Source organism: Hylobates moloch, unplaced genomic scaffold (assembly GCF_009828535.3).
Source record: "Hylobates moloch isolate HMO894 unplaced genomic scaffold, HMol_V3 SCAFFOLD_19, whole genome shotgun sequence".
Taxonomy (NCBI): Eukaryota; Metazoa; Chordata; class Mammalia; order Primates; family Hylobatidae; genus Hylobates; species Hylobates moloch.
Genome location: NW_026652294.1, coordinates 71,972,976 through 71,994,677, shown reverse-complemented (window position 1 = coordinate 71,994,677; position 21,702 = coordinate 71,972,976). Strand labels below are relative to the sequence as shown.

The window sequence follows — 21,702 nt, the reverse complement described above, 5'->3', positions numbered from 1 at the left end:
GTACTTGGATGCAGGTGGGACCCTTTCTCGGGTCATTCGTATAATCACAAAATAATAATAGCATTTGACATGTATTGAACATTATTCTGCCAGGAATTGTAACATATGCTTTTCGCGCAGCCTAGGGCACTGAGGATTGAAGACAGTCACTTGGCCGAGGTCACACGACTTTAAATTAAAGGATCACTAATCCAGTCTCACACTTTAACTCACTGGACTAAGTTAAGAGCAGCTACATGGACAGCTCTTATACTGAAGGGTCCTTTTTTGTTTTTTTGAGAAGGAGTCTTGCTCTGTCACCCAGCCTGGAGTGCAGTGGCTCGATCTTGGCTCACTGCAACCTCTGCCTCCCAGGTTCAAGCGATTCTTCTGCCTCAGCCTCCCAAGTAGCTTCGACTACAGTCTCACACCACCACACCCGGTTAATTTTTGTATTTTTAGTAGAGATGGGGTTTCACCATATTGGCTACGCTGGTCTCGAACTCCTGACCTCATGATCCGCCCACCTCGGCCTCCCAAAGTGCTGGGATTACAGGCGTGAGCCACCGCACCCTGCCACTGAAGGGTACTTTTTAGATATAAATGACATCATATGGTTCTTTCTTTACCTCTCTGCATAGAGATAGGTCATGCTACTAAAATTTAACTTGGATTTAACTACTTAGGCAAATGGCTGTCTTCTTTAAGATCTTCTTGGGGGCTCAGTCACTTAACCCTAGGAATTGATTTATTTTATTGTTCCTCTATCAGAGGAAAACGTAGGTACAGCAAAACCTAAGACAGCAAACTGGCAAGGAAGACACTTAACATTGTTTTAACCCTATTGAACTCTATCTGAATATTATTTGCATCAATCTTTATCCTCAAGTAAAATACTTTTACCCTCCACCACACACACACACACACACACACACACTCACACACTCCGCACTCCACATGCTTTCCCAGGAAATAAATTCACAAGAGATACAGTAGTTTGCCACAGTAGAGTAAGGAAAGAGAGTCTTGAAGGTATTAGTTTCATGAGTAATATAATCTAACTACCTTATGGAAGATGATCTTGCCTTCTTTCATTGAAAGTTTAGGAAATAAGTAAAAATGCAATAAACCCACATCTGAGAAGATAGGCAAGGAAAACATCCCCAGGAACAATCATGCAAAAAGTCCAGTCACCTCCCAAATAATCTTCTTAGGGGCAGAATGATTCAGACGCTCAGCAGGAGGAAAGATTAATTAGCAGTGCCTTGTAGGCGAGTCCGGCTTCAATTATGATCCTGTGCGGGGGGACAGGTCCCTGTTCTGCATTGGTCCAGTTCTCCAATGACAACAGCCTGTGAAGGGCTCTGTCTGTCAAACAGAGCATAGCCTTTGGAAATCAAGCTGGATAATATGATTCTTTTTACAATATAGTAAGATAATTCTACTGATGGTGTGGAAAGGTCACTGAGCGGAGACCCTGGCTCAGGGAGATATAGTAAGAGGCCAGCACTATAGTCCAGGAGGGAGATGGATAAGAGGAGTGTTACGAGTTGAATTGTGTTCCCAAAAATGATGCTTTGAAATCCTAACCCCATGGTACCTCTGAATACAACCTTCCTTGAAAATAGGGTCTCCAATGATGTAACCAAGTTAAAATGAGATCATGCTGGATTAGGGTCAGCCCTAATCCAGTGATTGGTGTCCTTATAAGAAGAGCAAAATTGGGACACACAGACATACATGCAAGAAGAATGCCATATGATGATGGCAGCAGAGACTGGAGCAATGTATCCACAGGCCAAGGAGTGCCACGGACTGCTAGCAACCCCCAGAAGCTGGGAGAGACGCAGGGAACTGATCCTCCTTCAGAGCTTTCAGAAAGGAGCCAACCCTGCCAACATCTTGATTTCTGACTACGGAACTGGAGTGAACAGGTTCCTGTTGTTTGAAGCCACCTAGTTTGTGGTACTATATTACATGGCAGCCATAGGAAACTAATAAAAAAACTATATCAGTCATTTTTAGGAGACACGGTAATACTCTTGGGCCCAGCTGGCCAGTTAAAAAACGCTCAGGTTGGTTGGGCACGGTGGTTCACACCTGTAATCCCAGCACTTTGGGAGGCCAAGGCAGGAGGATCACTTGAGGTCAAGGAGTTCAAGACCAGCCTGGCCAACGTGGTGAAACCCTGTCTCTACTAAAAACACAAAAATTAGCTGGGCCTGGTGGCGTGTGCCTGTAATCCCAGCTACTTGGGAGGCTGACGCAGGAGAATCGCTTGAACCCGGGAGGCGGAGGTTGCAGTGAGCTGAGATCACGCCACTGCACTCCAACTTGGGCGACAGAGCGAGACACTGTCTCCAAAAAAAAAAAAAAAGGCTCAGGTGAACTCCAGCACTTTGCCAGACACGGTTTCCTACACATCATTAAGATTCTAGTAGTGGAAGTAATCGACCCCAATAGCATCATTCTCTTTACTAACATTATCCTCTGGCTTAAGAGAGCTGGTGCTACGGTTCTGGGACGTGTTGGAAGTCTGTGCAGAGGGGTGCAGCAGCCTCCCCCACAATCCCTCAGAGTGACCCGGCCAGAGGTCAAACCAGCACTGCCAGTTATCCAGCCCAAAGATTTGCACTGATTGCTCTCCCACTCACACGGCCTGGCATGGGAAAGGAAAGCAATATAGCCTTGCAGTCATGTTGTTCCACAAGCAGCACGGCTGAGAGAACCAACTCAATGGCTGACTTTTAATTGGCTGCATGCCTGGAGAAAAATAATATTATAGTAGTTGAAATAATTAGAAATAGCTAAATGGATATTGGTGGGAGCCAAAAGGGTTATTTAAACGAACAGTCCTCACAGTAAGTGAAACTACTAACGTAATTCTTCCAGGGCAGGACTCTCCTTTCTCATACCCAGCCCCAGGAAACAAAACAGGATTAGAGAGACAGGAATTTGGCTATTGTGCCAAGAACCACAATTACAGTCCCTCACTAGGTACTGTAGCAAAAATCTAGCTCTCGCCCCATACAGAGGTGCTCAAATGTGTTGTTTTGATTTTGCCTGTAGACTTTTGGAAGGTCTCTTTACTATGGTTTTATTTTCCACTCCTATGATAGTAGCCCTAGCTGTTATGTTAATTCCCACTGATAGGAAAGGTGGAGTTAAAGTTTTATGGGTCTGCAGCAGAGGCCACCTCCTGGGAAGGAGTAGGTAGGCTCTCACCCAAAGGAAGGGGAAGGGTAGGATGCAAGTTTTCTGAAAAATGCACTTCAAGGACTCAGATTCAGGAAAGTCGTGGAGGTGATGGAAGCCCTGGAGCGCGGGACTAGAAGCTGAGAAGAATCCTGAACTAAACCAAACTCCAGATCGCTTCCCTCTGAGAACACAAAATGCCACCCCTCTGCCTGCCTTCAGCAAAAATCTATGTTCTCGCCCCATAGAGAGGTGCTCAAATGTGTTTAGATTTTGCTTGCAGACTTTTGGAAGGTCTCTTTACTATGGTTTTATTTTCCACTCCTGTAACAGTAGCCCTAGCTGTTATGTTAATTCTCACTGATAGGAAAGGTAGGGTTAAAGTTTTATGGGTCTGCAGCAGAGGCCACCTCCTGGGAAGGAGTAGATAGGATCTCACCCAAAGGAAGGAGGAGGCTAGGATCCCAGGAAGGGGGTGGGGCACCACCCCAGTCCGGACAATTAGCTCCAGGAGATCAGTCAAAAAGCTCAATTGACTACAGAAGGAGCAGGATTGAAATAAAAGATAAAAAATAAAAAATACAAAGAAGCAGCTCAGTTGAATGGGAGTATTGCAGAAGATAAAAGTGGTCGTTTATTTTTTCATTTGACAGAAGAAGAAACACAAGAACTAAGATGGTGCCTGCCACTGTGTTTCAAGACTGACCACTTATATGGGTCTTTATAATTAATTATTTTGTTCTTCATTTATACTAATTGGCCTTTTAAAAATTTCAAGTGTTTCATTCAAATGTGAAAATCATCAGAGCTACTATAGGGGATGGTGATGTCTGGAGTCCCTAGACTCTCAAGTATAAGAGAGATTTGAATTTTCCTTTCACAGGAAAATTGTACTCCAGCCTGGGCATCAACAGTGAAACTCCGTCTTAAAAAAATAAAAGAAAAGAAAAAGAAAAGGACCGGGTGCAGTGGCTCACGCCTGTAATCCCAGCACTTTGAAAGGCTGAGGCAGGTGGATCACAAGGTCAGGAGATAGAGACCATCCTGGCTAACACGGTGAAACCCCGTCTCTACTAAAAATACAAAAAAATTAGCCGGGTGTGGTGGTGCGTGCCTGTAGTCCCAGCTAATCAGGAGGCTGAGGCAGGAGAATGGTGTGAACCCGGGAGGCAGAGCTTGCAGTGAGCCAAGGATAGCGCCACTGCACTGCAGCCTGGGCGACAGAGCGAGACTCTGTCTCAAAAAAAAAAGACGGCAAACTAGCTTAAATAAAGAACAAAATATCTGTAAGACCCAGAAGCATAAAAACTGTCAAACATGGGACAAAGAAGTTTCTAAGGCAATAAATATATACCCTAGTCTCTATATGACCAGCCAAACTTCTCAAGCACCGGTTGGCCTCTGTCCCCATCCAGCTTGGGACTAATTAGTTTTCCTGGATTGGTTCTCATGATAGCTGGTAGTTATGCCCAATTTTACCTTCTGTTGAGAACAAAGTGAGTTAATAGAATGAGCTGTCCCCTATACAACAAGTTAATGCACATTTCTGAGCCATTAAGGGTAGACCCCTAGTCATGCTTCTTTCCATTCACTCATCCGTTGCCCAACACTACAAAACTTCCCAAGAAAAACTTCCCAGCTAGAAGCCAAGACAGTCTGTGACTTGATGAACAGAGGGGTAAGCTGCTTCTTACTGTGATAAAATCTAAGACCTCAGGCTTCCACAGTCACATATAGTAAAAAGAATTCCCCAAACATACAGCCTAGTGAGTGTCTGAATTGTTTCAAACGTTTGTTCACTGGTTGCCATTTCTCATACCCACTCATGACATATCACTTTGGCCAGATCTGCAGGAGAACCAACCCAGTGTACCTAGACGCCCAGAGTTTGAGTTACTTTGATGTCAAGACAGCAATAGATGCAGAGAAAAGGAGAGAACACAGAAAAGTCCATGATCAGAGATCTACCTGCTGAACCAACCTGAAATTGAACTTCACAGAATCCAGTCTCTAAGTTCAAGTTAAGGGATATGATGATGTCTAAATAAAACCCCAAATCCTAACTAAGCACACAATTCCTACCACTGTACACCTCTTCTCCCGTGGAAAAGAGCTCCCTTTCTAGAGGAAACAGTATGGGGTCCTTAAATCCCAAAGTGGCAGCCTTTTCCTCCTAAGTAGTAAAAGAAGCATTCTGAGAAGGTGATTGTGCCATCCAAACCTTGGACAGCAAATGGGAAAAGAGAAAAAGAAAACTAGATTTTCCCCCCAGAGCAAAGTTCATAGCAGAGCACATTCCTCACACTTTTCCTTTCAACTGGACAAAACCGGCTTGCTCCTGTGCACAAGCCTAATTCCTGAACATGAACTACAATGAAACTAACCAGGGGGGAAAGAGACCAAATGAGAAAAGGGGGCATCCACTAAGAAATGCTTGAAGGCTGGGGGCAGTAGCTCACGGCTGTAATCCCAGCACTTTGGGAGGCCGAGGCAGAAGGATTGTTTGAGCCCAGGAGTTCGAGCCTGACCAACATAGTGAGACCTCGTCTCTACAAAAAAATCAAAGAATGAGACAGGAGGATTGCTTGAGCCCGGGAGGTGGAGGCTGCAGTGAGCAGTGATTGCGCCAATGCACTCCCACCTGGGTGACGGAGCGAGACCCTGCCTAAAGAAAAAGAAAGAAACACTTGGAGACAAGATGGCGTCTTCCAGATCCTTGCCTACGGCTATGCAGGGCAGCCAACAGCTGCGCATTATTTTGCACTCTCGGCCACGAAGGAATTCAGGCAATCCTTCAGGAACCTACACAGTAAGTTCTTTTCTTGCAGAATAAATGCCTGCTTCTGACCTTGTTTATTCTTCTGCCTCAGAGCATTGCCTAATCTCCTGGTCCTAATGTACCAAGAACAGAGTTCAGTGGCCTCTAGGCATCACTTCCTAAGAATCTGCAGGTAAGAACTTGCACTGCTGCTGCTTCTCAGAATTTAGAATGAATGCTTCCTCTTTACATCATTCTACATAAGAGCCTTTCTATAGCAACCCCTTTGCCACTGCGCCCAAAATAGCAACAGTTTTGCACTAACTATTGCATCAAATAAATACTCTCCAATAGCAATAAGATGATTTTGCTGTTAAATTTTCTTTAGGTTTTTTTTTTTTTTTTTTTTTTGAGATGGAGTCTTACTCTGTCGCCTAGGTTGGAATGCAATGGCATGATCTTGGCTCACTGCAACCTCCGCCTCCTGGGTTCAAGCGATTCTCCTGCCTCAGCCTCCCGAGTAGCTGGGATTAGAGGCACCCGCCTGGCTAATTTTTGTATTTTTAGTGGAGACTGGCTTCCACCATATTGGACACGCTGGTCTTGAACTCCTGACCTCAGGTGATCTGCCCGCCTCGGCCCCCCAATAGCTGTTAAATTTTCAATACATTACTAGGATTAGGTTTTAATATCCTGTTTATGTGAATTTCCACAACAACTGGAAAAATGTCATTAAAATGGACAGGCAATCTGTATGAGTCAAGACACCTGCCACAACTAAACACACACACACACACACATTGTTTCTCATCCTTAACCCATTACCCCAAACACAGCCCTACAATTTCTTTTGGCCTCAATTATAAGGGAAAATGTATTCAGGTTTTGCTTTTTGCTTCTTTGACAATCTGAAATTGCTATACCTAAAGTTTTATGCTATATATATATATATATATACATATACACACACAATATTATGTTATCATTTATATTTTTTAAATAATTATATATGCATATGTTTATATATTAGCAGAACATGTTTGCAATGATTCACAAGAAATTGATAATAAATAGAAGATAGTAGATGTGGGAAGGAGGCTTGCTTTTCACTATATATCTTTTTTTTTTTTTTTTTTAAGAGAGACAAGGTCTCGCTATGTTTCCCAGGCTGGTTTCAAACACCTGGTCTCAAGCAATCTTCCAGTCTCAGCCTCCCAAAATACTGGGATTACAGGCATGAGCCACCCCGCCTGGTCTCCCTGTATATCTTTTTGTGCTTTTGAGTTTTGAACAATGTGCCTATATTGTGTATTTGAAATTAAAATTAAAATGTTGGAAGGCTGAGGCAGGAGAATGGTGTGAACCCGGGAGGCGGAGCTTGCAGTGAGCTGAGATAGCGCCACTGCACTCCAGCTTGGGGGACAGAGTGAGACTCCGTCTGAGAAAAAAATAAATAAATAAAATTAAAATGTTGCATGTAGAATGAAATCCTCCTTGTAAAATACATGGGTGCATGGGTGTATATCCCATCGGTCCCGGGCATCGGCAGGCCATCCACAGACCATGTTCTGGGGAGCCCGGCCAGCAGCACCTCACACACAGCAGCCACTAACCGCGTCAGAGCCTCCCTCACTCTTCGCCCTCCATGTGCTTAGCAAGACACTAGGAAAAGGTCTCGAAGGAAATCATCAGGACTGAAAACCAACACACTCATATTTGAATTTGCCCAGTGTCACCAGTTTGAGAAAGGCCTTTCTCTGCTAGAGGGTGAGGGGAAAGCTGGGGCCAGAATGTGAGGACAGAGACTGCCTGGGCAGATTGTTCTTGCCAACATCCTAATCCTTGGCTGTAAAGTTGCGAGGGAACCATGGGCTGGGGCTGGGATGTCAATCAGGATAAACAGACCATGAATGACAGCATGGCAGGACTTTCTCATCTTTCTGAACAGAAGTCAGAATTTGGATGCAAATTCCATCTGCATGCTGAGCCTTTCCCCAACATCACCCAGTCATTTATAGCAGTCCTTTCTCTCCCCCATAGCCACCTGGATCAAGCCCACTTACCGAGTCCATAGACCCAACTCCCTATTACTTGTCAAGTTTCCTCCCTGGGCAGAGGAGGGTTTCACTACCAAAGTCAGCTGCATCACGGAATGTGTTGAATCATTCCAGGAAGCCAAGTCAATCCATACGCTCTGGACAGTGTACAGAGGAAACTGAACCTAAAACCCTTGTAGACTGGCAGAGCCGTGGCATGTGTGAGGATGTGGTCAGGGCAGCAGCATGCAGGCCCAAGCTGGGGCTCTGAGTCTCCTTGCTCTAATCCTGCCAGGCTCTTCTCTGTCTTCTTGCTCAGCCAATTAATACCACGCCTCATTCAGTCCTTTATGACCCTCAGGGGTTACCACCCTGTTCAGGACATCTCCACTCAAAAGGAGTTGAGGCATGTCCCAGCTGTGTTTCTGACGACTCCTTGGTCCCTGGTCTCTGCAGTCTCTGCAGCTCTTCCTGATCACCCAAGAGATGCACAGCTTCAAGAACCTATCAGCTGTAGCAAAACCAAAACAACATTCACAGTGGGGAGTGGGACAAGGGATGCTATGTCTGTTATTTTACTCTTCGAACTTGGATCATACTCCTTCCTGTGGGAGGCCCCTTTTCATTTAATCTACAAATGTTAAGAAATGTACAGAGAAACATTGCAATTCATAGTATTTATCTGGAATACCAGCTGACCTATGTAATCAGGCCAAATGCTGAGTTTGAATCAGTGCAAGTCCCAGAGGATTTGTTTTCCCTCTTTGCTGGCCCCAGAGGTACATTGTCATGGCCTACAGAGCAAGAACAAGAAGGGAAGGCTAGGTCCTAAGAGTCCAACTCAAACAATGTATCATGCTTGAGAAAAAGATAATTTTTCATAGATCAAAGGCATATGGGCCGGGCACGGTGGCTCATGCCTGTAATCCCAGCACTCTGGGAGGCTACGGGAGGAGGATGTTTTGAACCCAGGAGTTTGAGACCAGCCTAGGCAACACAGCAAGACCCCCGTCTCTACAAAATGAAATAAATTAGTCCATGTGGTGGCACATGCCTGTAGTCCAGCTACTCGGGAGGCTGAAGTGGGAGGATCTCTTTGGCCCAGGAAGTTGAGGTTGCAGTGAGCCATGATCATGCCACTGCACTCCAACCTGAGTGACAGGGTGAGACCCTGCCTCAAAAACAAGTCATATGGAGAAATTTGCATTCCAACCCAAAATCACACCAAGTAAATTGTAATCTCTTATAGGAAATGCTCAGAAAATACAGGTGAATCAATGTGTTGTAATGAAAATTCACCTAAACTTTCACATACGGCTAGCTCAATATTCCCAGGAACTCACCCGTCAGACTCATGATGACGAATCAATGCACAAATTGTTCTCACATTTGGTTCAACTACATCCCACAATGCATGAGCCTCAGAGAAACATTTATCAGTGGAAACCTGTAGCTATTAAGAAAGTTGTATAAAATAATGCAGTGTCTACAATAATTTCAGACTTTCCAAAATTTTATTTCTTCATTGTTCAGTCAGTTAGTATGTTGATGATACAGGCATTGAGAATTCTTACTAAAATTCTCAGTTTGCATTTTTGTATAAATACTCTGGACTTACAAAAAGTAAAGCAAACTTGAGTCAAAATGAGATCAAAGTTATTCATACATCGTAAAACTGAGACTTGTTTAAGCAAGGCACAGGCTATTTGATGGGGTGAGAAGAGGACACGAAGAATGGAAGTCACAACACAGATTCGCCCACAGCGGCTCACATTCCTGTTCTCTAGCACCCACCCTGGTGCAGCCCAGGCCCGCACTCCGAGCCTCCTGAGGCGGGTCACTGAGCTTCCAGACAGAATGTGGGTGGGACTGCCCCACCTCTCTCTCAACCTCACTGAGCTGACTAGCGGACCTTGAAGTCCTCCCCTCGGCTGAACTCAGTCACCACATTTCTCTGTTCCTGCCTCCAGGTCACTGACTGATGCTGGGGAGGAGAACAGTCAAACAGGCCTTACAAATTCCCGCTATTCAATCTCAGCAGACCCTCCCTGCAGGCCGATCAAGGGTCCTTGACACCAAGATGCTCTCAGCAGACCCCATCTGCAGGCCAATCAAGGGTCCTCGCCACCCAGATGCTCTCAGTGGACCCTGCCTGCAGGCCAATTAAGGGTTCTCGCCACCCAGATGCTCTTAGCAGACCCTGTCTGCAGGCCGATCGGGGTCCTCGCGACCCAGATGCTCTCAGCAGACTCTGCCTGCAGGCCGATGGACGGTCCTCGCCACCCGGATGCTCTCAGCAGACCCTGTCTGCAGGCTGATTAAGGGCCCTCGCCACCCAGATGCGCACAATAGCTCTTCTGAAATTCACTTTTCCCTAGTGCTCAGTCTCAGCCTTCCTGTCTCTCATACAGAGAGATCGTCAGAAATGCAGCCCCTCAACTCCTCACACCTTGGAGGATCCTAATGTCTTTATGCAGACTTTCTTCCCTCTTCTGCCTAAGAAAGGTCCAGAATACGACACAGGGGTCCACAACTCCCTGCCTGAAAATATATCCTCCTGCCTCTGATGACTTCATCTCAGACTGCCCTGCCTCTCTCCTTCTGCATGTTTTATTTCCCTGTATCCTGGCTTTTGCTTTCTTCCCCACTCTCCATCCCTGGGAAATTTCACTAATTCTCTTGAATTTGTTCAGAAAACTTACTAAATCTGCAACTCCATCTCTTCTCTTTCTGGATCTCTAAACTCTACTTTCCAACTCTTGCTTCAACTTTTCCAAATGCGTATTCCACGAATACCTCAAACACAGTTCTGCTCAAGTAAGACCCAATCTCTCCTTCCTCTTCTCCCTGTTCCCCCTCTGTTAATGAATGACATCAACATCACCACCCCATCTGGAAACTGACTGACAACCTCACCTCCTGCCTCTCTGGATCAACCACAGTGTCTGTACAAAAACCATGCTTCTGGCCAGGCACTGTGGCTCATACCTGTAATCCCAGCACTTGGGAGGCCGAGGAGGGTGGATCACCTGAGGTCAGGAGTTCGAGACCAGCCTGGCCAACACAGCAAAACTCCATCTCTACTTAAAATACAAAAATGAGCTAGGTGTGTAATCCCAGCTACTTGGGAGGCTGAGGCGGGAGAATCTTGAACCTGGGAGGTGGAGGCTGCAGTGAGCTGGGATCACGCCACTGTACTCCAGCCTGGGCAACAGAGTAAGACTCTGTCTCAAAAAGAAAAAAAAAAAAAAAAACCCAAAACCATGCTTCTCACGCCTCTAATTCCAGCACTTTGAGAGGCCGAGGCAGGGAGGTTGCTTGAGCTCGGAGTTCAAGACCAGCCTGGGCAACATGCCAAAACTCCGTCTCTACAAAAAATACAAAATTTAGCCGGGCGTGGTAGCGCACACCAGCAGTCCCAGCTACTAGGGAGGCTGAGGAGGGAGGATTGCTTGAGCCTGGGAGGCAGAGGTTGCAGTGAACCGAGATTGCACCACTGCACTTGAGCCTAGTGACCTAGGTGACCCTGTCTCCAAAAAAAAAAAAAAAAATGACCGCCATGCTTCTCCTGGGCTGCCCAAAGCCCGTGACTAAGCTCTGCCGAAAACTAATGCAGACTCATTCATTCTCTGGAGACATGAGACTCCTCCCATGGGCAGCGGCAGCTCCAGCTCCAGGACTCCATGTGGGCTTGATGGAAACTCTCTTAGATCTGTACCGTAAGACCTTTCTACCCAGTCTTCATTCTACTTCTCTCCCCTTCCACCAAAGTTAGACCTGCATTAGTTTGGAGGCTCCCCTGCCCTCTCCTGCTTCTACCCCCAATAAAAATGTCTTGTGTATCTAACATCATTTTGGTGTCTGCTTCCTGGTGGACCTGAACTAATGCACATTTACATCTCACATCTAAAGTCTCCAATAGTCTCCCAGTTGGTTTCCCTGCCTCTGATCTCAGAGGCATTCTGCGAAACACAGGATCAATCCTTCCACTTCCCTCTATAGTAACTTTTCCTGTCTACCCTTTACTTAGAGGGGGAAAAATAAATCCCTTTTGGGTCTGAGCCGTCCATATTGTGGCCCCATACCTTGTTTTTCATGTTCCTCTGCAATCTAACTTTCTAACCACATGGTCTCTTCACCATCCCTCAAATTACCACGTATTTCCACACTTCCATGCCTCTGCTCGTGCCATAACTTCAGACTAAGTCTCCATCCTATTTGCAGACCCATTAAACTATTCAATATCTATTTCCTTGTAAGTTATAACCTATAGCTGGGGATATCTTTATCATCTTTTACCTCCTGACTTTTGTACACCAAGTGCCTAAAGCAGTATCTTATCTTCTACAGCTGACTCTCAATAAGTGCAGAATGGAAGCAGATGGAGGAAGCTGTAGAAGGAAGATTTGGCAATAGTAGCTTAATAACCCACTGATAACAAAGGTGATAGCAAACACCAATCCAAAAACCAAAAGCTGAGTAGTCTAGGGCACTTTATGTATGGGCAAATGGTCCTATGCACCGTAATAGTCCTCAAGAATAGCACTATATTTATAATACAGTATAATTGATTTCAGTTTGATGCACTGAGTATGTTTTGAGGTTAGAGTGAGTTATAGTCATACCGCTGCACTCTAGTCTGGGTGACAGTGCAAGACCCTGTCTCTAAATAATAATAGTAATAGGATTTGGGCATGGTGGCTCACACTTATAATCCCAGCATGTTGGGAGACCAAAATGAGAGAATCATTTAAGCCCAGGAGCTTGAGACCAGCCTGGGCAACATATTGAGACCCCCATCTCTACAAAAAAATTTTTTAAATTAGCTGGGTGTGGTGGTCCTCCTTGTGGTCTAAGCTACTTGGAGGGCTGAGATGACAGGATTGCCTGAGCCGGGGAAGTCGAGGTTGCACAGAGCTGTGATCATGCCACTGTAGTCGAGCCTGGGTGACATAGCAAGATACTGTCTCAAAGAAAATAAATAAAATTAAATAAAAATAAAATGTTTTAAAATAAAAATGATAATAATGAATAGATGTTATACTACAGTTTTCTAAACTCCTAGAATGTACAACACCAAGACTGAATCCTAACGTAAACAATCTTCACTTTGGGTGAGGCCAGGCTCAGTGGCTCACCTATGATCCCAGCATTTTGGGAGGCCAAGGTGGGCAGTTCATCTGAGGTCAGGAGTTCAAGACCAGCCCGGCCAACATGGTGAAACCCCTGTCTCTACTAAAAATACAAAAATTAGCCAGGCGTGGTGGTTCATGCCTATAGTCTCGCCTACTCAGGAAGCTGAGGCAGGAGAATCGCTTGAACCCAGGAGCCGGAGGTTGCAGTGATCCGAGATCGTGCCACCGCACTCCAGCCTGGGTGGCATAGTGAGACTCGGTCTCAAAAAAAAACAACACTTTGGGTGATAATGATGCATTAATGTAGGTTCAATTGTAGCAAATGCTCTGGTAGGCAATGCTGATAATGGGAGACTCTACGCTTGTGTGGGGGCAGTGGGTTTAATGGGAAATCTTTGTAGCTTTCACTCAGTTTTGCCATGAACCTAAAACTGCTCTAAAAAATAAAGTTGGTCGGACAAGGTGGCTCACGCCTATGATCCTATTATTTTGGGAGGCAGAGTCGGAAGGATTTCTTCCTGAGCCCAGGAATTCGAGACCAGCGTGGGCAACGCAGTAAGATTGTCTCTAGAAAAAATACAAAAATTATTCAGGCATGATGGCATGCGCCTGTAGTCCCAGCTGCTCAGGAGGCTGAAGTGCGAGATCACTTGAACCCAGGAGGTCGAGGCTGCAGTGAGCTGTAATCACACCACTGCACTCCAGCCTGGGCAACAGAGTGAGACCCTGTCTGAAAAATAAAATTAAAAAACCCAAAATAGGCTGGGCGCAGTGGCTCACGCCTGTAATCCCAGCACTGTGGGAGGCTGAGACGGGCAGATCACTTGAGGTCAGGAGTTCAAGACCAGCCTGACCAACATGGTGAAACCCCGTCTCAACTAAAAATACAAAAATTAGCTGGGCGTGGTGGTGGGCGCCTGTAATCCCAGCTACTCGGGAGGCTGAGGCAGGACAACTGCTTGAACCCAGGAGGCGGAGGTTGCGGTGAGCCGAGATCGTGCCATTGCTCTTCCGCCTGGGTGACAGAGCAGAACTGTTTTTTTGGTTCTTTTCTTAAAAAAAAAAAAAAAAAAAAAAAAAAAGGCCGGGCACAATGGCTCATGCCTGTAACCCCAGCACTTTGGAAAATCCCAGCACTTTGGAAGGCTGAGGCAGGCGGATCACTTGAGGTCAGGAGTTCGAAACCAGCCTGGTCAAAATGGTGAAACCCCGTCTCTACTAAAATATACAAAAATTAGACAGGCGTGGTGGCAGGCGACTTAATACCAGCTACTTGGGAGGCAGAGGCAGGAGAATCATTTGAACCCGAGAGGCAGAGGTTGCAGTGAGCCAAGATCGAGCCATTGCACTCAAACTTGGGGGATAAGAGCGAGACTTCTCTCACAAAAAAAAAAAAAAAAAAAGATACTTTATCAAGATTGAGGGTTTTTTAATTTTAATTTTGTTTTGTTTTTGTTTTTTGAGATGAAGTCTCATTCTGTAGCCCAGGCTGGAGTGCAGTGGCGCAATCACAGCTCACTGCAAACTTCTCTTCCCTGAAACCTCCACCTCCCAGGTTCAAGCTATTCTCCTGCCTCAGCCTCCTGAGCAGCTGGGACAACAGGCATGCACCACCACGGCCAGCTAATTTTTGTATTTTTAGTAGAGACAGGGTTTTGCCATGTTGCCCAGGCTGATGCTGAACTCCTGGCCTCAAGTGATCCATCCGCCTCAGCCTCCCAAAGTGCTAGGATTACAGGCATGAGCCACAATGCCCAGCCAGGACTGAGGTTTCTAGTTTGGGATTCTAATTTTAATAAGAAAGGAAAAACTGATCATAATTTATTTTAGGACTCAACACATTAAAACTTTTTTTTTTACTTTTTTTTTTTAGAGAGACAAGATGTTGCCCAGGCTGGTCTTGAACTACTCGGCTCAACCAATCCACCCACCTTAGCCTCCCAAAGTGCTGAGATTCCAGGTGTGAGCCTGTAATCTCATCACTTTTAAAACAAATATTTTCACCCCTCCACTTTTACCATGATATACTTCGACAATTATTTGAATATCCCCCAAATAATTGGTAACATAATTATTTAAGGTTCCATCAGGGATGATTCTGCAACAACACTCAAGTGCTTGCCGAATTACGTCTTGCACATTGCATTTTTCCATTTCCTTTTTCTCAATGAAGGTACTGCCTTTCCTCGAGTTTTTTTTTTTTTTTTTTTTGAGACAGAGTCTCACTGTCGCCCAGGCTGGAGTACAATGGCACGACTTAGCTCACTGCAGCCTCCACCTCCTGGGTTCAAGCGATTCTTCTGCCTCGGCCTCAGCGTCCCAAGTAGCTGGGATTACAGGCATGTGCCACCACGCCCAGCTAGTTTCTGTATTTTTAGTAGAGACGGGCTTCACCATGTTAGTCTTGAACTCCTGACCTGGAGTCTTGAACTCCTGGTCTTGAACTCCTGACCTCAGATGATCCACCTCCCTCACCCTCCCAAAGTGCTGGGATTATAGGCATGAGCCACTGCTCCCAGCTTCATCTTTGCTTCTTTACATTGAGAAGATATATTCCAACTCTTAACTGTCTTTCCATCCCATTTCATATCATTTCTGAGCACTCATGGCATTTTACCCACAGCTCTCATGGCACCTGTAACTTTTTAACTGTCTGTCTGATCTATTTATATTAAGAAGGTAAGATATAAGCTCCTTGGAGATAGTGACTATGTTTATTCAAATGTATATCCTCACTGGGCGCGGTGGCTCCCGCCTATAATCCCAGCACTTTGGGAGGCCGAGGCAGGCAGATCACGAGGTCAGGAGTTTGAGACCAGCCTGACCAACATAGTGAAATCCCGTCTCTACTAAAAATATAAAAATTAGCTGGGCTTGGTGGTGCATGCCTGTAGTCTCAGCTACTCAGAAGGCTGAGGCAGGAGAATCACTTGAACCCAGGAGGCAAACGTTGTGGTGAGCCAAAACCGTGCCACTGCACTGTAGCCTGGGCAACAGAGCGAGACTCTGTCTCAGAAAAAAAAAAAAAAAATGTGTATCCTCAGAGTGTCTTTTAATAGTAGTCAGTAAACATTTAACAATTTAGGCAACAAGGTGACTGTCCAAGGTTATCAGTCAGGTATCTGCCTATTGAGAATTAATGACAAAAATAGAGCTTTTTCACAAGATGGCGCCGAAAGCGAAGAAGGAAGCTCCCGCCCCTCCTAAAGCCGAAGCCAAAGCAAAGCTTTCAAAGGCCAAGAAGGCAGTGTTGAAAGGTGTCCACAACCACAAAAAAAAGAAGATCCACACATCACCCACCTTCTGGTGGCCCAAGACACTGCGACTCTGGAGACAGCCCAAATATCCTCGGAAGAGCGCCCCCAGGAGAAACAAGCTTGACCACTATGCTATCATCGAGTTTCCGCTGACCACTGAGTCGGCCATGAAGAAGATAGCAGACAACAACACACTTGTGTTCATTGTGGATGTTAAAGCCAACAAGCAGCAGATTAAACAGGCTGTGAAGACGCTCTATGACAATGATGTGGCCAAGGTCAACACCCTGATTCGGCCTGATGGAGAGAAGAAGGCATATGTTCAACTGGCTCCTGATTACGATGCTTTGGATGTTGCCAACAAAATTGGGATCATCTTAACTGAGTCCAGCTGCCTAATTCTAAATATATATATATATCTTTTCACCATAAAAAATATATATATAAGGACAAAACAGATTCTGCTGTGAGGGACTACATGTACAAATAGGCAATTACCAGACCATATTTAAAAACAGAACTTTCACCCACACCTGTCCAGGAAACTAACCCGCTTACTTAGAATAAACAATCCAGGAAGCCAGTCTGCCACAAGTTAGTCTTACAGAGAAAGCCAGATTGCTATCTCTAGTGACAATCCAGGAAACCGAACAATAACTTCCCTAACAACTGGCCCCAAATGCCCAGAACTTGATTAATAACTGATAGCTTCCCTAATTTTTGCCCCACTTCCAACATAGGACCAACCAGGCTAAGCCAAATATGTACCCATAACCAATCACATCAGATGCCCCACTTCCAGTAAACCCTCAGACAGCTTCCCTTGTAAACAACCTCCAATCAGAACATACCTAAAGGCTTCCCTCTTTTCCACAATGAAGCTTTCCTCTCCTCTGTCAAAATGCAAATCTGACTCCCTTGCTCTATAGCAAGCTCAGTATAGGCTTTGTTTCTCTCATTTAGCTAGTCTTTACTGCTACAGTCATTTAATGGAAATTTATTGGAATCATCCTAAAGAAGAAATCATAATTCACGTAAGCTGGGAATTGAATGAGTCAGGAATGGCCAAAGGAAAGCCTTGTCACAGACTGCGGGGCCTACAGGCAGGACCTGGCAATGGGCATCATCTGGCTAAAGACAAGTCATGGCCTCGGCCTAGGGAAGAGCTGCCCCGGCCTAGTTGCCCCTGGGGTCAGTTCAGGAGAGTGAGCAACCCAACTAGGGTGACAAAGCCAACACCTGCAGCTGCATTACACAATGCTCCCTCCCTCCGCTCACTGCCCTCCATTAACTATTTAGTAGAAGTCACTCTGGAACATTCAGCTGGCACAAGTCCATCATTCTGACAACTCATCTCCTCAGCTCTAGTTGAATAATGTGAACATTGGAGGGTTTAGTTTCTCCTCTCTTTTCCACAAGCAATGTGCAATTTTGTGTAAACTTTAATCCCTGCAGTTTATCTAAGATTAGTTCAGTCTAGTTCAGTCTAGTTACCTTGAGATGAATTCACTGAAAAGACTACACAGTGAGGCATACCATAGCTAAAAGTAACTGGCTTTGGTCATAAAGTAATTTTTAACTTTGAATTAATTATAAAATGAATACCTACACTGCAGAAAATTCCAAAACTGCAAAGTAATTAAAGGAAAACTAAAACCACTAATAAGGGCACCATTCAGAGAAACCAGTGTTGCCAGTGACACATATCCTTCTAGTCCTTTTGTTGTTGTTGAGTGCGTGTGGATGGGGAATGGGGGATTCACTTGAACAGGACAGGATTTTGAACTGAATAGCTTCGCTTGTTTCTCTAAATAATGACTTACTTAGCAAGCCAGTTCATGATCAAAGTATTTTTTCAAGGCACTTCCTGAATTGTCCAAGAAGAGGGGGAGCATCCTTTGTGACTGATGAACCACCCGTCCTTCGCTGGTTCTGTCTGGCCATTCTGTCCTATACATGTTAATCCCACTACCTCCAGCAGCCTCCTCCAGATTTATCTAGCAGAGCATCACTGCTCATTCTTCAGTATTGCACTTCCATGACCCCTTCCCTTGCCCTAGCAGCAGGCCTGAGTGTTCCCACATCTGTGCTGCCAGGAAGCTGCTGTGTTTCCGCTGGGGCAGTTGGCATATGGCAGCGTGATTCTAGTGCAACTGGGTTTGTGTACATCTGTAAACTGGACATTCCAGGTGAGTCAGGACAGAAGTTTTCCACTTTGTATACCCACGACCTTGCAAAGGATAAAATGAAGAGAGAGCAAAGTAGTGGATGGTGTGTGAACACCCCTGGGTTTGAATTCTGCCTCCAGCGCTTACCAGCTATGACCTTGGGCAAGTCATGCATCATCTGAATATCACGGTTTCTTCATTTTTAAAACAGAAGTATTAACGGTATTTTCCTCACAGGGTTGTAATATACATTAATACACGAAAGCACGTTAAAGAGTGTCCAGTACATGGTAAGCACTACGTAAATGTCTGAGATTACTGAGTTATGTGTAGTAAGTAACCCAAGTATTTCCAAACTGATCACAATCTTTACTCTGCAATGAGGACATTTAACACTCCTATAACTAGCTCTCACTACAGTTTTCTCTGTACATGGCAAACAAATATTTAATCCAGAATTCCTCCCTGACCACACTAGAACACAGGAATTCACATGAAACCAAGTTTGAGTAATGGTGCTTCACTATTAAATGGAAATGCTACTACCAGAGCTTACATGCACCAATTTGCTCTCCCCACCTGGAGAATATTCATTCACCATGACACGTGCACACCTCAGAGTCAAAATTCATCCTTTGCAGATGCATCCTCCTCCACTCTCCCAACACCCCCAGCTCACTATTCCAAGAAGCAAGCTTTGTTGGAGAACTGGTCCATTTCAGGGAATGGGGGGACTTCTGATTGTGCAATATTTTCTGCGTGTATCATCCCAAACTAGATGGAACAAGCTCAAAATGTCACAGAAGCTGCTAGGTTTAAAATTTATATGGCATGGGCATGGTGGCTCATGCCTGTAATCCCAGCACTTTGGGAGGCCAAAGTGGGTGGATCACTTGAGGTCAGGAGTTCAAGACCAGCCTGGCCAACATGGAGAAACCCCATCTCTACTAAAAATACAAAAAATTAGCCAGGCATGGTGGTGCACATCTGTAATCCCAGCTACTCAGGAGGCTGAGGCAAGAGAATGGCTTGAACCAGGGAGGCAGAGGTTGTAGTGAGTTGAGATCATACCACTGCACTCCAGCCTGGGCAATAGAACAAGAATCCATTTCAAAAATAAAAATAAAAATAAAAAAATAAAGTTTATATTCAAGTTGCAAATTACTTTTCAGGAGCCACTTCCACAGTGAAGAATCAGAATCCCTTGGTGTTCAAATTATTCAGCTGGAACCAAGAACTAAACTAAAAAAGGATACACAACTTTGCCATGTTTCCCAGGCTTTAATGCTCTGAAAAGAACATTTTATTTTAGAGTATATATATTATAAAAATAGCTAACTTAAACATTCCCTGACTTTGAAAGTCTCAGAAAGGGATTCACTTGTTCAAATATTCACCTAAAATACCCTGCTTTAAAGATACACAACTCTTCACTCTTCACACATCAAATGAATTAGGATTCTGATTTTCTTTTCTTCTTTTTTTTTTTTTTTTTTTTTAGACAGGGTCTCACTCTGTTACTCAGGCTGAAGTGCAGTGGAGCCATCTTGGCTCACTGCAACCTCAACTGCCCAGCTCAAGTGTTTCTACCACATTAGCCTCCAGAGTAGCTGGGATTACAGGCGCACAACACCACACCCGGCTAATTTTTGTATTTTTTGTAGAGATGGGGTCTCGCCATGTTGCCCAAACTGGTCTCAAACTGCTGGCCTCAAGCAATCCACCTGCCTAGACCTCCCAAAATGCTGAGATTATAGGCATGAGCCACCATGCCCAGCCAGGATTCTGGTTTTCTAAAATGGAAATAGATAAGGCTTCCCTCCAGCCATCCCTAAATCTCAATTCGTTCAATTCAACAAAACATGCAGGTTTTCTCCAATGACCATGAGATTTGAAACCAACAAAGGCAGCAGCCCTCAGCACAGCCTGAGCAGCCAACCTGAAGCAGATAGGCTCCAGACCTCAAATGTCCACCTTCAAACAAAATAAAGCTTGCCATCTGCACACTATATCGTTTCTATCATAGCAACAAAATAAAACAGCTGCTCTCTCTTCATTTGACTCTAGAAGAAAAAAGAGATAAGTATCTCCATGATTGAAAGTGAGATAACCAGATGAGATTTTTTTAAGAACTCTGCCTGTGCCCTTGACTTATGGATTGTCCCCCCAACCCCATGGAAGTCAAATACCCACATAAAAATACCCGTGAAAAGCAATCTTGGACCATTAAAAATATTTTAAACCTAAAATCAAATGCTAAGAAAGTCTATGACTAAACTGACCTTTCTTAACCAAATGTAAATCTTATTTGTGTGTTTTTTCTAGAAAAACCATTCGAGGTAGGGCGCAGTGACTCGTGCCTGTAATCCCAGCATTTTGGGAGGCCGAGGCGGACGGATGGCCTGAATTCAGGAGTTCGAGACCAGCCTGGCCAAAATGAAGAAACCCTGTCTCTACTAAAAATATAAAAATGAGCCTGGTGTGGTGGCGCGCCCCTGTAATCCCCGCTAGTCAAGAGGCTGAGGCAGGAGAATTGCTTGAACCAGGGAGGCGGAGGCTGCAGTGAGCCGAGATCAAGCCACAGCACTCCAGCCTGGGCGACAGAGACTCTGTCTCAAAAAAAACGAAAAAAAAAAAAACAACAAAGAAAAGAAAAACCATTCGGACTCGAAAAGTACTGCTGTCTTTCAGTTGGTAAATAATAAAATTTGGACGTGAGGTAAGAAAACAATTGGAAGCTACTGCGATCTAAAGAAGCGTGGGGGAGGGAGGCCAGATGTCTGGTCACTTCCCCAGTTGCACGACCTTAGACAATTCCTAGATCCTTTGAGTCTATCCAGGTCTGCGCAGGTAATGACACCTCTCAACCCAAAGTATGAGAGCACCCTGGCCGGTGAGAGGGTGCCTAGGAAGTGAGGAATCTGCTACAAAACGCGGGGGAAGCTCGAGGGGGCCCTAGGATAAAGACCAAGAACCGCACAACATCGACTCCCTCCTAACACAAAACTGTCTGCTCCGAGAACCAAATATCCCACCTTCCCGCGGCTCCGGAGGTACCCGCCACTGTTTTATTTTAATCCACACATTCCCAATCCTGAGCAATCCTAACCCCAGAGCTGGATCTTCAGGGAACCAAAATAGGCAAAAAGACCAGAAAAATCTAAGTCAAAGGGA

The 21,702-nt window shown here is 45.0% G+C and overlaps 1 protein-coding gene across 1 annotated transcript in view; it reads right to left on the bottom strand.

Annotated features, from left to right (window-relative positions):
• Positions 1–21,702, bottom strand: part of GLDC (glycine decarboxylase) — a 112,244-nt gene that overhangs the window by 89,455 nt on the left and 1,087 nt on the right. Inside the window, exons 3-7 of the mRNA XM_032138741.2 lie at positions 21,334–21,433; positions 16,404–16,657; positions 10,149–10,282; positions 9,881–9,952; positions 7,996–8,126 (exon numbers count right to left, since the gene is read on the bottom strand). Of these exons, the coding sequence (XP_031994632.2) occupies positions 7,996–8,126; positions 9,881–9,952; positions 10,149–10,282; positions 16,404–16,657; positions 21,334–21,433 (691 nt within the window). The remainder of the gene's footprint in view (positions 1–7,995; positions 8,127–9,880; positions 9,953–10,148; positions 10,283–16,403; positions 16,658–21,333; positions 21,434–21,702) is intronic.